Source organism: Mustela lutreola, chromosome 15 (genome assembly GCF_030435805.1).
Source record: "Mustela lutreola isolate mMusLut2 chromosome 15, mMusLut2.pri, whole genome shotgun sequence".
NCBI lineage: Eukaryota > Metazoa > Chordata > Mammalia > Carnivora > Mustelidae > Mustela > Mustela lutreola.
In genome coordinates this window covers 20653945-20672018 of record NC_081304.1, presented here as the reverse complement: position 1 = coordinate 20672018, position 18074 = coordinate 20653945, and the positions used below count along the sequence as shown (strand labels likewise).

Here is an 18074-nt window from a genome sequence, read left to right as displayed (position 1 = left end):
CATGCCTGGCTGTGACCCACCTGAGTCTGGGTCAGAGCCATGTCCAAGTGGCAGACAGGCATACGAAGCACTCACACCAACTGCATTCCTCAGTCAGCATCGGTGCTCCAAAGGCATCAGCAGTGAAGACCGGCACACATCTCTCTGGAAGAAAATATGCCCAGGACCCAGACAGCTGTCCCCAGAGCCCAATCTAAGACAGTATGTGATAACACCATGCCTCCGTAAAAGGGACAATCTGAATGAGAGAGAGAACTTGGCAACCTGATCAGGGCAGTTCTCAGCATGATCTCCCTTTGGCTAGCTTGGAAATCTAAGTTGTGTGATTTTGCTCTTGGACAAAATCAAGAGTCTGAAGATGCCAAAAGCATGATAGAGACATGTTAGTCCTGAGCTGTTCTAAAGGAATTCAAACCTGGCAGCCAGCATGACTTGCTTTCACCAGTCCATAGGAATCGATGGGCAAGGTAAGTACACATCCCGTGTCAGCAAAGGGCCTTCATCCAGAGGCTAAGACCCCAATGCCCCCAGAGAAATCCTGGCAGCAAAGAGACATGTTGGAGCTAGCGACCACCCAAGGTCTTGAGGGCCAGAGCTCTTTATCTCCCCATATACATTGCCAAACACCAGAAGTATAGAACTTAATGCAGGAAGGAGGTTTATTGGCCATTTTGTACAGGAATCCAATTACATCTTAGGAGAGGCTGAAGCATTGGAGTAGAACCAAAATCCCAGAAGAGGTACTGGGAACAAACAGTAGCTCAAGTGAAAGACAGTTACAGCTTTGGGGGAGAAACACAGCCTAGGGACGCACAGGGAACGACTGCTTAGAAGTTTCTGTTACACTTTGATTCAGTGAAAATGCCTCCAGTGAGTTTGGTCTTCCTGGAAGGAAGACTAAGCAGGTGAGGGCAGCCAGTCTTGACCTTCCATGCTGGCATCCAGACCTTCAGAATTGGGCCTCAGCGCTGGTGCCACCGGCTTAGAGAGGGCTGCAGGTGGCAGGGGCACAGCCTGGACAAAGGACACAGGAGGCAGCCATAGAGCAGGGATTCATGGGGAGTCTGCAGGGAGAGAGAGAAAGAGAGAGGAAGAGTTAGACACAAGAGGTGCAAAGGTGTCTCAGGGACGCACGGAAAGGGCAACACCAAATAGGTAAAGGACTTGGGTCTACCACCACGTCACAGGGCGGCATGAACTCCATATGACCAGTTCCTCGTCCACCCTCATCTATGTTTTTCCACATCCAGGAGCCCTCTGGGGGGACTTGCCTTAGGAATCAGCTCTTCATATAACAACTGACCCACAGGGGAGTCTGCACACAGCAGAGAGCTGAGTGCGTCCCTTAGCCAGCATGCACAGGGAGCTTTGTTCTTTCAGATGACATCTCCTTCCACAACCCCATCAGTTATCTCTGAGGACCCGCCTGACCATCAGGTATGTATCTTGGGCAGAAAAAGACCCAATCACACATACTTGCAGTCCTCGCTCTCCAGAAGTTTCCGGTACGTGGCAATCTCGCACTCCAGTCGGGCCTTGACGTCCAGCAGCACCTGGTACTCCTGATTCTGCCGCTCCAGGTCACCCCGGATCTCAGACAGCTGCTCCTCCACGTTGCTGATCAGCACCTGCATCTGGGCCAGCTCGGTGCCGAAGCGGGCATCAGCTTCACACAGGGAGTTCTGCAGACAGTCTTTCTGTAATGGCAAAGGGGGAGGCAGGTGGAAAATTGTGGACTGCAGCTCTCAGTCTCTCCAGTAAGACTGTGATACCCCAGGGTATTGCCAGACCTGGAGAACAATCTAGCTCCTGTTAGAAGACCTCAGCTAGCAGACCTCAGCTAGAAGAACTAACAATGTGCCATTGCTCTTCATTGCAGACGCAGGATAAGTGTGCAGGACCTGCCCCCATATGCCCCAGCATCCACATCTATGAGAAGGTTCTTGCACAGGCAAGGAAGTCGAGGTTTCAACTGTGTCCTGGTCTGTATTTAAGGGGGGCCGGTACTGAACCAGGAATTGCTCTTGGGAGTGGGAGCCAAGCAGAGGCCTCTAGGCGTGCAAAGAAACTCACCAGCGTGTGCTGGGCCTGAAGCTCCACCTCCAGGGCGTTCACCGTGCGTCTCAGCTCCAGGATCTCCGACTGGCAGCACCGCAGCTCCTCAGAGCACGACATGTCCTGCTTGCTGATGCTTTCAGACTGAAGCACAAGGCCACAGAGACATGATCAGCAACCTTCCCACGGGAAAGCCAAGGTCCCTCCCTGCTCCAAGGCAGTGCCCTCACCTGATCTCGGAACCACTCTTCCAGATCATTGTGGTTGGTCTGCACCATGGCCTCATAGTGGCACCGCATCTCCTGAAGCACCCTGCTCATGTCCACAGTGGGCTCCACGTCCAGCTTAATCTGGAGCTTGTCCCCAAGCTGGCTCCTCAGAATGCTCACTTCCTGCAGGAACAGAAGCAACCACATCCTGAGTGAGGAAAGGGCTTTGGACAGAGCAGATGGCACCTGAACCTCTCCTCCAGACTAACTGCTTGAGGGGTGCCCCCACTTGTGTGCTGATATGAAAGGTCTTGCCCACGGTCCACTGGGAAGAGCCCATTTGGACACCTTCCTAAACTGACAAGACAAACCTTTATAAACAAGAAACTCTCTTTCCACCACCTCCCACACAGTCAGCCTGCCTCCCAGACCCAGATCAACTCTTCATCCCAATGCCAACTGAGCCCAGGTTCGAATCCTAGAGCCCCAAGCTGAGCAGTGCTCTCCTTCCTGCCCAGGGCCCTCCCCCAAGGGTCTGCAGCCCCAGGCCCAGACCTGTTCGTGGTTCTTCTTGAGGCAGAGCAGCTCTTCCTTCAGGGACTCCTGCTGGGCCTCCAGGTCAGCCTTGGCCAAGCTCAGGTCATCCATGAGCTTGTGCATCCCACACATGTCTGCCTCTATCACTTGGCGCAGGGCGTGCTCACTCTCGTGCCTTCCAGCACAGGAAATGCAAAGTCAGCGGGACACCAAGGACATGTCCTCTCAGCTGCCCCTGGTTCCCACCAACGTGGATCCTCATTTCCTCAATTCATCAACATTCACCCTATTGGATCCTGTAGCTACAGAGCTCATGGTCAGGACAACTATCATTATGCCCACTGGATGGGATGAAATGGGAAACTGAGGCTCAGAAAGAATAAATGGATTGTCCACTTGGTCAATAATAAATACGCAGATTCAACCAAAGTGTTCAAACGAGAATGCAGTGTCCATCCGGCTAAAAAAGATCATTCAGCTGGAAAAGAATGGCTTAAAAGTAAGCCTTCTGGACCTAAAGCTTTCTAGTTTATCCCATGGATTAATCATTTTTCAGGATTTTTACACCTTTCTCATTCATTCAATTGCAACTCTTGAAAACAAGGAACTACAGTGACAATTTCTCCCACCGATGAATTTGGCCAAGAGTCAGTGCATCTGTCAACAGCCAATGCATTGAAAGTTTATTCTTACAATGACTTGATTTTGTTTCTGGCTCTAATACCAAGTTCTCTTATCTTCTAGATGTGGGGAGAAAATGACATGGGACCTGACCAATCTAGATGATTCTTCCTCTTTTTGTTTCAATGCTTTTGTTCTTTTTCTCCTATATAAGGACAATTTCTAGTAATAGGTTAAATTATGGTTTGGAAAGGAAGAATGTGAACACTTAGGTATTGATCCATTAATGCTTCTATCCAGCAACTATTTTCAAACATCTACTTTGGGCAAGTACCATGATGGGCACCTAGAAATAGAACAAAAAAGAGGAGTCACTCTGAGCCCTCTTCTGGCCCTACTTACTTGATTCTGAAGTCATCAGCTGCCAGCTTGGCATTGTCAACTTGGATAATCATCCTGGTATTCTCAGCCTTGCTGCACAGGATCTGAGGAAAAGCAGGAAGACAGTTCACACACAAAACATCATACTCTGGGCCCCAGCTCTACAGGTAGCATCTACACTCATATTCGAGAGAATCCAAGAACCCAAAGCTCCTTGAGCCTTCAGGAGCATGTCCTATGGGTGTGAAGCTAACAAATCTCTCACTGACTTGGTTCTGGGGCAAAGGTATGTTTAATGGAAAGGAGAAAAATGCCATGCCCTTCCACCTTCCTCAGACCCAACGCACCCCAGGCTACTCTAAACCTCACCTTCTGCTGGAGCTCCTTGATGGTCTGGAAGTAGGACTGGTAGTCTGGGCATATGGTAGATTCATGACATTTGCTTGACTCTCGGATCTTGATCTCCAGCTCCTCGTTGTCCCGCTCCAGCTGGCGTACCTTCTCCAGGTAGTTGGCCAGACGGTCATTCAAGAACTTCATGGTTACCTTCTCATGGCCATTCGGGGCGCCTTCCGCATAGTTCTCACAGACTCCAATGTTGCCAGGAATGTTGCAGGTCCCTGGCAAGGGGCAAGCGGTGCAGCAACTGAAGGGCATGCACAGGCTGGGTTTTCCCAGAGGGGTCGCCCCCACACATGGTCGGTTGGCATGTGCCACGGTGGCTGACAGGCACAGGGAGGCAGCCCTGGCCTCTGCCCCAGGCTGGGTCACAAGGTCCATGGAGGGGCCATAGACACTTGTTGGGGCAGGCAACCTGGTGCTGCCCGGACACTGGGATGAGCTGATGTAGCAGGAAGTCATGGTGTTAGGCTGAGGTTGCACAGAAGGTTGAGAGCAGCTGGAAAGGCCAAGCCACTGAGTCTGACAACCTCCTTCCCTCCTGGGCCTTTTATACCCCCATCCCAGGTGGGTGTTGGCTCCATGCTTTGACCTCAGTGCCTCGATTCCCTCCCTATTGTTGTACGGTCATCCTGTTACTCAGCTGTTTAGTTTACTATTAAGAGTTCACCGCCTCATTATAGGAATGTTGATGAATTTGTGGTGCCCTTTGATTTTTTATATCAGGTTATCTATTGACAAAAGGTCAGAGATTTCTATTTCTACCCAACAATCACCAGCAGTTAATTCAACTTCTAGACATCCTTCTCTGGACTGGGCCAGTATCTCTATGGATGTGGACACACTCAAGGATAGACTCTTTCAACCAGTGATCTTTGTAGCAAAAGGGACAATGACTCCTGTGATCAGGCTCACCCAGACTTTCCTTGGAAGAGAAACACTAGTTTATAAAACTGGTAAGTCTACAGATACTTGATCATTGAGAGGTCCGATTTTTTCTTTCTTCTATCCTTTACACTGCACACTCCCCTTAAGAAGCTTAAAAGCATTAATGCATCCAGAAACATTAGAACTGGCTAAGTTTTGGTTGACTAGTCACAATCAGTTTTCAGTCATTCACTTGTTCAGCATGTTTCCTGAACATTTCCTAGAACTTGGGCAGTGTGCTGGCTCTTGAACATGCAATGGCCCCTATTCTTCAGGAGAAAAGGGTACCCCCAGAAACCTCACGATGTCTTCAACAAATTTGAATGAGAACCATTGATCAATGGGAATTGGTGTAAGAGAGGATCCATGGTCCTAACCAAGGATATTTCTAGTATCTAGAGCAAAGCTACTAACAAACAACAACAACAAAACAACAATAACAACAACATAAAAAACCTTTTATTTGACCCAGAAAAGGGAACTGGGAGGGGGTATCGCTCAGTGGTAGAACATCTGACTGCAGAAAAGGGAACTGGGACCAGAGCTCAAAGGATATCTAAAGAAAAGTTCAAGAACTAACATTTATGAAGATGTAAGGTACAATAGCTATTCTGTGGTATTCTTTCTTATTTAATCCTTACTACCTATGAGGCAGCTAGTCATAGCCTCAGTGTGCAGGTGAAGAAACTAAAGTCCATCTTCCAATTCACAGAGAAATAAATTGTCAAGAGCTTGATTCTGTCTAAGGTCTATGGGGCCCATTCATTCTCTTCCTACCCTGCCATGACCCCCAGTGAGAACAACTTATGTACTGCCTGTGTTGTTGCTTTGTTGCAGGACTTAGTTGTTGGGCAACTTAGTTGTTGGACTTAGTTGTCGCAGGCTTAGTTGTTGGGCTAGAGGCTAATGTGAAAAGAAATAAAATATCTGAGGATCCTTGTGTTCCAGCAAAAGAAGATACCTACACACAGAGCAGAAAAGACCAAAAAATGCACACAGAAAGTCATATAAAAAGTCAGGAGTCTAAAGTGGGCCTCACATCCCAGAGATTTTTGTTAGAGACCAAAGCAACCATGGGCTGTGAGGTCAGAGGTCACCCCTCCAGAGTGCTAGAGGGAAAGTAGACGGACCAAAGAATGGAGGAAGAGTTAATCAGAGAACAGCCCAGGAGAATATAAACAGGTCTTTTCTCTAATTCCTAAAATTCAAGAAAAAGCATCTCTAAGAAAACCAAATGGGAGGCAGTGGGTATAAGTATCGGTGAGTCCTGGGCTCTTAGAATTCTCTCAAAAAGAAATAAAGAGATCTGGAATTCTTCCCAAAAGGAAAACCCATTGTGGGGTCAGTGCCAGTTACCCTGAGGTCACCAGTGAATAACCCCTTACAAACACTATAATTAGGAGACATCACCAGACTTGGCCTTCCCATCCTTCAGAGGCTTCTAGGTCCAATCTGCATAAGTTCCATCTTCAAACACCTCTTTATTTCTCTCTTGCCTCATCCCAATGCATCACTTTAATCCAGAGAATTGGACCATTACAGTCATTTCCTTTGATTTGCTAAATAAGCTACTAAATAAGTTGTGGCCCTACTTCCTGGAAGGACTTATCCCATTGACTGAAATTATGGTTCCTTCCATCTCAGGACACACGCCACTTGTTACTTCTTGGGCTTCACAGCTGGAGTGTTGATGCCCTCCCTGGCACCCCTCTCTAAAGTCCTGGCTTGGACTCAGCGTGGTCTGTTTTACATAATGACACTGATGCCACCTGTTGCTCTTAAAGAAGAGGGTTCTGCTGATTTTCTTTTGTCTCAAAAGAACTGGTAGTAAGTGGAAGGCATGAGACAGGTGTTTGAGATGGTGTGAGCTGGGGAGGAGCCCATCCTTGACATCCCAGTCTGCCTCCTTTCACTCCCTGTAAAGAGACCAACATATGGGCCAGGTTGTGTGGAGGGAAGTCCTGGCGATGAGTTGTGAAAAGAGAGGCAGTCTAGCAGCCCTCCTTCATTCACAGGGACCGCCCTGTCGCTCTTTGGGAGTACAAGTTTTAGAGTTATAGTTTGTCTTCAGGGCTAGGTGAAGCCCTGGGTCGAGAACAGCATCATTCAATGCCGGTGCTGGGACCTACCGAGACAACTCTTTGTGAAAGAGAAAGCAGTGAAATTGGAGCAGCCCAGGGTTAGGATCTAGTCTGCAGCTACCTTATCTGTTGCCAAGGGGAGATTCTGAGAGTGTCTAAGGAAGCAGGTGCTGTCCACATGCAGCGTGCTCTGTGTGTGTTGCACCAGGAAGATGTCAAACCACAGCAGGTGATCCATCCTGACCCATCTGTGTCCATATACCTTCAGACATGTTGGATGCAGGGGTTCCAGGACGGACACCTTCAGGGACATTTGTGAGGAGGGGGTTCTAGGATGGACACCCAGAAGGCCACCTCAAGAGGCTTTGAAAAAGACCAAAAGCTGCCACTGTCTTCTCTATTAAGTGAGATTTTATGATATGATTACTTGGAAATCCTGTCTGATTTAAGGATCTTTATTAATAGTTTCTGCTTTATTCTTATCCCAGGTTCTCTAGGGCATCAGAGACTAGCTGATAAAAACAATTATCTGTACTTCCTCTCTCCAACCCCTGATAACAGGTTTCCTTTATAACACTCTAGGGCAGCACATTTGCCTTTATTTATCTCCTACCCAGGCCCATTATGAAGCCCTTTAATGCAGCATAGCAGTGTAGTTAAGGCCAAGAACTCTGGAACCAGCCAGCCTGGATTCAGATTTTGGTTCTACCATTTACTAGCTGTGAAAACTTGGCCTGGTGGCTTGACCTCTCTGTGTTGAGATTTCTACATATGCAAAACAGAGGCAGTAATAGCACCTAGCTCATAGACTTGTTTTAACTATTAAAGAGTTTGATCTCTGTAAACCACTTAAAATAATGTCCGGCACATGGCAGAGTAAATACTAAAATAAGTGCTAGCTGGCTTTTTTCCAGTGGCTTTTAATCATCGGTTTAGATGCTCACATCATTTGAAATTTTAAAATGCTTATTAAATTACCATTTTTTAACTATGTAAATGAGCAAAGATCAAAAAGGTTGATGTCACAATGTTGGCAATGAATAGAAAACTGGCATTGTCAAACACTGTTGGGTGGGCCAGTAAATCATGCAGCCTCTTCAAGGCAGTTCAGCAACATCTATGCAAATAGCAATTGCGCATCCCCCACGATCCAATAATTCCACTTCCAGGAATTACCCCAGATGCACTTACATAGACACGTGCATAAGAATAACAAGAATATTTATTGCAATATCTGGGGAATCATAGAAGACTAGGGAGAAATGAAACACCCACCGGAAGAAGCCTGGGTAAGTGAATTGTAGTATATGCATATAGGGAAAAGCTTGCCACCATTGCAAATAATGAGGTAGATATGTAGAGATACAGATATAGTAACATAGAAATGACACCTGCAATGTAAGCTTCAGTGAATCAAAGGTCAAATGCTCAACAAGATACCCAGTATGCTACTTTTTATATTTACCCAAAGGGGAATACATTTATGGTAAGAATGAATCTCAGACCATAAAGTCAGGTGTAAAAGATACGTAGCTTTACTTTCTTGTGCTTGAACTAAATTGTACTTTTAATCTTCATCCTACATGACACCAAGTGGCAGAATCATCTTGAGGACCCCCTCCCGAGAGGTGACCCTAAGTTCCAGGGGCCTTTTCTCCAGGATGTTGGGAGACAGGAGGTGGGCAGGGATCAGCCCTTGGCATTGTCCTCAATCCACACTGTAAGAGAGACCCATGTGGGCCCTTCTGCCCAGTTCTCAGCTATCAGAACACCCCGGTGTTGCCATGGTATCCTCATCCTCACCCGCATGACCCTTGAGCTCTTGGGGCTCCCTTTGCTCCATTTGTGCTACTCTCTGATCCACAGAGTCATGTCTCAGCTTCAGTACCATCCTGGGCCTCAGGATTGTCTATATTTTCTCAGGCCCTCTGTCCAAACGCCCCATGAACTATTTCTCCCCTAGGGTCTTGGTGCCTCTCCAGGTTCTACCTGGGAAAGGGAGAACAGATGCCCTCTGGTCCTACCTTCCCCAACCTATTATCCTCCTGACCCTTGACTCTGTATCCCAGCCTGGGGAAAGGGGTGGTTCAAACAGGGGATCCTCCAGCATCTACATGCTCTTCCCTTTCCCTCCTCTTTGTTCCTCAATCCCAGATGCCTTCCTCTGACTGGAGGGTGGGACATTTCCCCTTACTCATCTCATCCAAGTCCATTCTCTTGTCAACTCAGGGCTTGGACTCATGAGACTCAAAACCTCTTCCCTGTCTTCTGCTATGCCATCCTTCTCCCAAATCGCTGAGAGCTGCTTGGGCTACAGCTATTAGAAGGGCCCAGGGTACGAGGAAATATAGTGATGATCATCTGTTAGAACCTCAAAATTTGCTTCCTCTCCTCTATATATATACATACGGAAACTAATTTGTGGAGGAGGACTATTTCCATGGTGTAGGCTTCACTTCTGTTTTCAAGTTTTCACAAGATGTATGTTCTATGTGTATAATTTTTGTAAGCTAGTTTTTTTTTTTTTTAAAGAAGGCTTTCTACAAACAAACAAACAAACAAATGCTTGGTGTTTTGTGAGAGTTTGCACATCCTTGGGGGCCATTTCCCCTTTCAGGAATCTGTGACTTTTGTGCTGAACTGGTTGGGTTCAGATGTTGTTCTGCCCAGCATTCAAAAGCCCCTTTGCCCTCCACAGTCTCATCTTTGAGTGGTGATTCTTGGGACATTAGGCTAGGAGCCATGTCCTCTATCATGTGCCCCCAAAGGCTTGAGGATTTCCCCCCAATGTTGGGAGTCCATTTCTCTGAGCTTCTCAAGATACCATGTCCTATGGATGTGAAGCTAACAAATCTCTCACTGACTTTGTTCTGGGGCAAAGGTATGTTTAATGGAAAGGAGAAAAATGCAATTGTAGAAACATGTAGAGTGGATGATTTTAGGAAGTTGGGAAAATATGAAATTCTGAATAACTCATTGTCAAACTATTTATTTGGTCCACTTCACAGTTTTTATGCAATATAAATAGGTAAATATTGGGGTGCCCAGGTGACTCAGTCAGGTGAACATCTGACTCTTGATTTCGGCTCAGGTCATGATCTTGGGGTTGTGAGATCAAGCCCTGCATCAGGCTCTGTTTTCTGTTTAGAATCTGTTTGCTCCTCTCTCCCTCTTGCTCTCCCTCTGCCCTCCCCCTGCTCACTCTCACTCTCTCTCTCAAAAAAATAAATAAACAAACCTTTAAAAATAGGTAAATATTGACAACCCTGCATTATTTTTCACACTGAAAACCTATTATTAAATACCCTAATTCTGAATCATTCTTAGGGTCAAGTGTATCTCTCGGGATTCATGTTTCTCAGCTGAAGAGTTGCCTTCAAGAGAAAGCTTCGTCCAGGTTCCCAGAGCATTCAGTCAGTGTTCCTCTTCTCCACTCACACTGAATCCTCAGTTTACCTTAAACATATCCCTCTCCATAGCTTGCTCTGTTGCCAGCATATGTGGAAGACCCTTGGAAGCAGGGATTTTGCCTTATTATTTTTGTCTTGTTCATCTCTGTAATTCCCAACACAAGAAATCAAAGGAAATGCCTAATCAATGAAAACATGAAAGAAAGAACTAAATGAACTCAGCTCAGAGCCAATCGCACTCAGTTTATCCTCCAGTGTGCCTGGTACATAGTGATGCTCAGCAATTATGTGATGAATGAATGAATGAATGTAGTATGAACCAAATAGTAGCTTCTTGCCCCAAGGACAGAAAATCCTTGAATTCTAAACCCTATCATCTTAAATCAAATCAAAATCAAGATAATGTTTGTTTTCATCTAGGAACATATTTCTATGAAAAGTCCTACAGAGCATTCAAAAGCAGATCATACTGAATTATGTATTTAGCCCATGTCCTTTTGGGAAAAGAATAGAATTATTTAATGACAGAATCAATCACTTTGATTGTACTGGGAACAGTCCTTCTCTGCTAATGGCATAGTCCCCCCTTCAAAGTCATCCTCGACCCCTTCTCAGATAACTGATTTGACCCATGAAATGTTCAAAACAGACAAGGCATTTAGGAGGAACTAGGCAGCAGTGAGCGGGGGCAGATTAGCTCATTCAGGAACTGAAAATACACTGTCCTGTAAGGTTTATACTAATAAATCAAATGGTTTACATGGTTTCAGTGACCATTCCCAAATTATACTACGTCAGTGACCCTGAGTATGAAAAGTGGGGCTATCCAAGGCTCACATTGCAGGGTGTCCCTGTATTGTTTTCTGATTCAGTGTACTTTCAGATGTATAATACAGTGATTCAACAATTTTATACGTTATTCAGTGTTCATCATGATAAATGCATTCTTAATCTCTTCTATCTATTTCGACCCTCTCCTCATCTGTATCCCCTCTGGCAACCACTGGTTTATTCTCTGTATTTAAGGGTCTGGCTTTTTGTTTTTCTTTTTTTTTTTTCCTTTGTTCATTTGTTTTGTTTCTTAAATTCCACATATGAGTGAAATCATGTGGTATTTGTCTTTTGCTGAATAACTTATTTCACTTAGCATTATACCCTCTAGAGCCATTCATGTTGTTGCAAATGTTAGGGTTTCATTCTTTTATACAGCTCAATAATATTCCATTGTGTATATATACCACCTCTTCTTTAACCATTTCTCTATCAATGGACACTTGGGTTGCTTCCATATCTTTGCTATTGTAAATAATGCTACAATAAACATAGAGATGCATATATCTTTTCAAATTAGTGTTTTCATTTTCTTTGCTTAAATACCCAGTAGTGGAATTACTGGATCATATGGTAATTCTATTTTTAAATTTTTGAGGAAAGGAGTTATCTATCTTTTTATAGTACATCAGTAGTTTTTGATGTAGTGTTAAATGATTCATTGGTTGCATATAACACCCAGTGCTCATCACAACACGTGCCCTCCTTAATACCCGTCACCCAGTTACCCCATCCCCCACCCCCTCCCTTCTGTAAACCTCAGTTTTTTCCCAGAGTCCAGAGTCTCATATGGTTTTGTCTCCCTCTCTGATTTCTTCCCATTCAGTTTTCACTCCCTTCCCCTGTGGTCCTGCATACTATTCCTTATGTTCCACATGAGTGAAACCATATGATAATTGTCTCTCCCTGATTGATTTATTTCACTTAGTGATTTCCTCCAAGCCCATCCATGTTGATGCAAAAGTTTGATATTCATCCTTTCTGATGACTGAGTAATATTCCATTGTGTATATTATCCACACCTTCTTTATCCATTCTTCTGCTGAAGGGCATCTCAGCTCTTTCCACAGTTTGGATATTGTGGTGCATATGAACACTGGAGTGCCTATGACCCTTCTTTTCTACATCTGTATCTTTAGGGTAAATACCCAGTAGTGCAATCGCTGGGTCATAGGGTAGCTCTATTTTTAATTTTTTGAGAAACCTCTACACTATTTTCCAAGATGTGTGGAGGTTTCTCAAAAAATTAAAAATTTTGCAATTCCCAACTTGCATTCCCACTAGCAGTGTAAGAGGGTTCCCCTTTCTCCACAACCTCACTAACATTTGTTGCTTCCAATCTTGCTAATTTTTGCCATTCTAACTGGTGTGAAGTGGTATCTCATTGTGATTTTGACTTGTATTTCCCTGATGGCTAGTGATGTTGAACATTTTTTCATGTGTCTGTTAGCCATTTGCATGTCTTCTTTGGAGAAGTGTCTTTTCATGTCTTCTGGCCATTTCTTTTCTGTTTTTTAATTTTTTAATTTTTTTATAAATATATAATGTATTATTAGCCCCAGGGGTACAGGTCTGTGAATCTCCAGGTTTACACACTTCACAGCACTCACCATAGCACATACCTTCCCCAATGTCCATAACCCCACCACCCTCTCCCCCACTCTCCCATAACCCTCAGTTTGTTTTGTGCGATTAAGAGTCTCTTATGTTTTGTCTCCCTCCCAATCCCATCTTGTTTCATTTATTCTTTTTCTACCCCCCAAACCCCCCACATTGTATCACCACTTCCTCATATCAGGGAGATCATATGATAGTTGTCTTTCTCCAATTGACTTATTTCGCTAAGCATAATACCCTCTAGTTCCATCCACATTGTCACAAATGGCAAGATTTCATTTCTTTTGATGGCTGCATAGTATTCCATTGTGTATATATGCCACTTCTTCTTGATCCATTCATCTGTTGATGGACATCTAGGTTCTTTCCATAGTTTGGCTATTGTGGACATTGCTGCTATAAACATTTGGGTGCACGTGCCCCTTTGGATCACTACGTTTGTATCTTTAGGGTAAATACCCAGTAGTGCAATTGCTGGGTCATAGGGTAGCTCTGTTTTCAACTTTTTGAGGAACCTCCATGCTGTTTTCCAGAGTGGTTGCACCAGATGCATTCCCATCAACAGTGTAGGAGGGGTCCCCTTTCTCCACATCCTCACCAGCATCTGTCATTTCCTGACTTGTTAATTTTAGCCATTCTGACTGGTGTGAGGTGGTATCTCATTGTGGTTTTGATTTGTATTTCCCTGATGCCAAGTGATGTGGAGCACTTTTTCATGTGTCTGTTGGCCATCTGGATGTCTTCTTTTCCTGCCCATTTCTTAAAAGATGATTTATTTGGAGGGTGTTGAGTTTGAGAAGTTCTTTATAGATCTTGAATACCAGCCCTTTATCTGTATTGACATTTTCAAATATCTTCTCCCATTCTGTGGGTTGCCTCTTAGTTTTCTTACATTTACTCTGCTGTGCAGAAGTTTTTTATCTTGAAGTCCCAAAAGTTCATTTTTGCTTTTGTATCCCTTGCCTTTAGAGACGTGTCTTAAAAAGAAGTCCCTGTGGCCAAAGTCAAAGATGTTATTGCCTATGTTCTCCTCCAGGATTTTGATGGATTCCTGTCTCTCATCCATTTTGAGTTTATCTTTGGGTATGGCCTAAAAAATTGGTCCAGTTTCATTCTTCTATATGTGGCTGTCCAATTTTCCCAGCACATTTATTGAAGAGACGGTCTTTTTTCCATTGGCTATTCTTTCCTGATTTGTCAAAGATTAGTTGACCATAGAGATGAGGGTCAATTTCTGGGGTCTCTATTATGTTCCATTGATCTATGTGTTTGTTTTTGTGCCAATACCATACTGTCTTGATGATTACAGCTTGGTAATATAGTTTGAAGTCAACCATTGTGATGCCACCAGCTTTGGTTTTCTTTTTCAACATTCCTCTGGTGATTCAGGGTCATTTCAGGTTCCATACAAATTTTAGGATTGTTTGTTCCAGCTCTGTGAAAAATATCAATGGTATTTTGAAAGGGATTGTTTTGAAAGCATGGATTGCTCTGTGCAGCATAGACATCTTAACAATGTTTATTCTTCCAATATATGAACATGGAATGTTTTTCCATCTTTTTGTGCCTTCCTCAATTTCTTTTTTTTGCTGTTTTTTTTTTGTTTTCTTAAATTTTTTTTATAAACATATAATATATTTTTATCCCCAGGGGTACAGGTCTGTGAATTGCCATGTTTACACACTTCACAGCACTCACCAAAGCACATACCCTCCCCAATGTCCATAACCCCACCCCCCTTCTCCCAACTCCCCTTCTCCCAGCAACCCTCAGTTTGTTTTGTGAGATTGAGTCACTTATGGTTTGTCTCCCTCCCAATCCCATCTTGTTTCATGTTTTTTTTTTAATTTTTAATTTTTTATTTATTTTCAGCGTAACAGTAGTCATTATTTTTGCACCACACCCAGTGCTCCATGCAATCTGTGCCCTCTCCAATACCCACGACCTGATTCCCCCAACCTCAATTTCTTTTATAAGTGTCTCTCTTTAAGAAGGCAGCTCACTCATTCAAAGGAACAGAGGATAAATGTGTTACGTGATAAAATGAGAGTTGCTTTACAGCCAGTGAAATTCAGATCTGAGTCCTACATCAGCCACTTGCCAAATTACCTCTATAGTCAAGCTATTTAACTTCTGTGAGCGTCACTGCTTCATATTTTAAAAGCAGTTATAACATCTGCCCTACAAGAATGCTGGAGAGTGGTATTCTGTTCTTGGGAAGAAGAGACAGCATTTAACATTGGGTGGGAGGAAGACACAACTATGTAAAACTCCATTTTACAACTGTGCCGTTAAAATAAACTGAGGGTTTTGGAGGGGAGGGGGTGGGGTTGGGTGAGCCTGGTGGTGGGTATTAAGGAGGACACCTATTGCATGGAGCACTGGGTGAGGTGCATAAACAATAAATTTTGGCACACACACACACAAATTAAATTAAATTAATTTTTTTAAAAAGGAAAAAAATTTTTTTAATTAAACTGTGCAGTTATATTCAAATATTTAACCATCAAAGAGGAGGAGAGCAAAGCAGGCTCTGTGCAATGTAGATGTTGCTTTTCACAAGAAGGAAAGAAATACAAAGTGAGGGGACTGAAGCTGGGCAAAAGTAGGAAACTGGATCGTTCCTGAAAGGCAGTACTCCAGGGGTGGGCACCAATACAGCAGTTCCCATCTCATTCATTTCACTTCTCAGAAAAAAGCAAAAGTTGCAGAGGAAGCTTTCCAGTTCATGGGGGAAAAAAAACCAAACCAGTTTCTGGAAAGACTCCTGTTCCTGCCCCAACACAGGCCAGTCAATCCACTTCAGACAAAATGGTGAGTTGATATCATAAGAAGTTCTTCCTGAACATCACCCCTCAGCACCAGGACACACTCAGGACTGGTATCTATAGCCCAAAATGCCAACAAGCAGTTTGTCCCCATGGCTGCCTTGAGCCATCCCTGTCTTTACTCTGACATGGGTGGTCAATGTGACTTCATTTCTCCTTGTTGCTTTTTTCTTTTATGATGATGGCACAAGACCTGAGAAGCAGTGAGGCTAATAGGAGCTATTCTTTTTCCTTTTTTTTTTCTTCTTTTTTTTTTTTTTTTTTTTTTTTAGCTATTCTTTTTTAGCTGTTAACCACATTTAGAAGACAGGGCTGCAAATGGTAATAATCTGTATTCCCCCCAAAACAAAGCCTCCAAAATGGAGTTCTACAAGAATCATAGTAGCCTTTAGAATTAGTGAGTGCCTCTGGGGACTAGAGTGTATTCTCCCATCACTTCAACAATGGTGGATCCAAAGGAAGAAAAAAGGAAGTAAGAGCACCCACAAAATTGGGCCCCCTGTTGTTGGATAGATTCAATAGAAAGGAGTTGCTAAGAAGGCTCTATCTACCCCTTGGAGCAAAGTTTTCTTTTTCCAGAGCAAAGTTTGCTCTGGAAAGCAAGTTATTAAGTGCGCCATTTTGTTTCTGATTGTATTTAGCTGCTGGAGGAAATTCATTTTAGCTGCCCAGAGGAAAAACCCTGAGGCCCTGGGTGAACTCTGAGCAGTTTGGCTCAGCACTCACATTCCTATTTATATGACATTGGCTCTGGATGAAATTAATATGGTGCTTTCTCCTTTTCAGACTTTTTAAATTTCTGTCATCTCACCCATAGAATCCATGACAGATCTAGGATGTAAGTAGGAAAGATGACATATCTTTCCCTAGCAGGGGGGAAACGCTGAATTACATGATGATTCTCAAGCCCCGTAACAAGTCAGAGATAAAGTCAGGAAGACACATTCGTTCTTTCAATAGATGTTTATTAAGCATCTACTCTTTACCAAGCAGTGAGCGAGGCTCTGGGGAAGCAGCAGTGGACAAATGCTAATCTCCAGGAAGCATTTTAATGAAAAAACAATGGAGAAGCGGGCAATTTTAGTTGTTGAGAGCTACCATGGTGACACTAAGCCGGACAGAGGATGACAAGGCTGTGGTCATTGTGGACCAATGGCCAAGCAGGCGCCCTCAGAAGAAGTGACATTTCTGCTGAGGCCTGAATAACAAGAAAGAGGGAGAAAGCATTCCAGGGAGGAAGAAGAACAGGCACCAGCCTCAGGCATGTCCAAGGAATGCACTGGCCAATGTGGTGGCATCATGATGAGGAAAGAGAGGGTAGGAAGACATGATGTGGGGGCATAGAAAGTAAGCAAGACTAAAAATTTTGAAACAATCGTAATGCTGTATTTTCCATTACCCTACATCATCAAGTCTGTCACACAAAGCAGTGTGACCTATTTAATCAATAGGTTTTAATATTTCAGGAGAAAGTACTAGAAAAAATAAAGTTAGCATTCAAATTTTACTGTAAAATTAAATGAAGAGATAGATATAACCAGATAATTGTTAGGAGAGTCGAGATTTCTGGAGAAGATTTTTTTTTTTTTTTAATCTGAAAGTTCCCTTTACATAGCAAGAGGCAAGCCTGGTCCTTTGTCAGAGATGAAACTCTGAGTGAAGAGGCTCAGATATGATACAAGGGAAGCTCCCATTTAACCCTAGAGAGGAAATGGAGCCACTTCCAAGGCAGGGAGGCAGGAGGATAGGAGAAAGGAAGTAGAAGAGGAAGTAGTCAGATACGTAGTATCTAGTTCCATTGCCCCCTTGCAAGAACCATTACCCAAGGCTGGAGATGTGATAATTAGTACATTGGGAAGAATCCCAAACACAGAAGTTTGTTCCTCACTTTCCTGGTCACAAACTGAAAAGTTTTCAAACTAAAATTGGTATTTGAAATGCAAATGCAATCTCGGGTCCCACCCTATCCTCTCCTCCAAGATACTTCCTCAATCTGATCCTATCCCAGAGTCTCTCCAATGTAGATATCCCCAAGCCACCACTGGTGGCTGGGATCCAGCCACTAAGGTCATGGAACTGATCTGGGAAAATTCAGAGCTAAAAAGGAAGACTCTCAACTAAGATTCTACTTCTCCTGATATCTTGTGGCCTTTGAAAGGCCTCTGCATAGAGAAAGTC

At 43.9% G+C, this 18074-nt stretch overlaps 1 protein-coding gene across 1 annotated transcript; it reads right to left on the bottom strand.

Moving 5' to 3' along the window:
- Positions 1-982: 982 nt before the first annotated feature.
- Positions 983-4664, bottom strand: LOC131816717 (keratin, type I cuticular Ha7-like). Its single transcript, XM_059149656.1, has 7 exons — positions 4173-4664; positions 3825-3907; positions 2820-2976; positions 2286-2447; positions 2074-2199; positions 1477-1697; positions 983-1064 (listed from the first exon to the last, which is right to left on the bottom strand). Exons 1-7 carry the CDS (start codon positions 4662-4664, stop codon positions 983-985), a joined length of 1323 nt encoding a protein of 440 aa, XP_059005639.1.
- Between the last annotated feature and the right edge of the window lie 13410 nt (positions 4665-18074).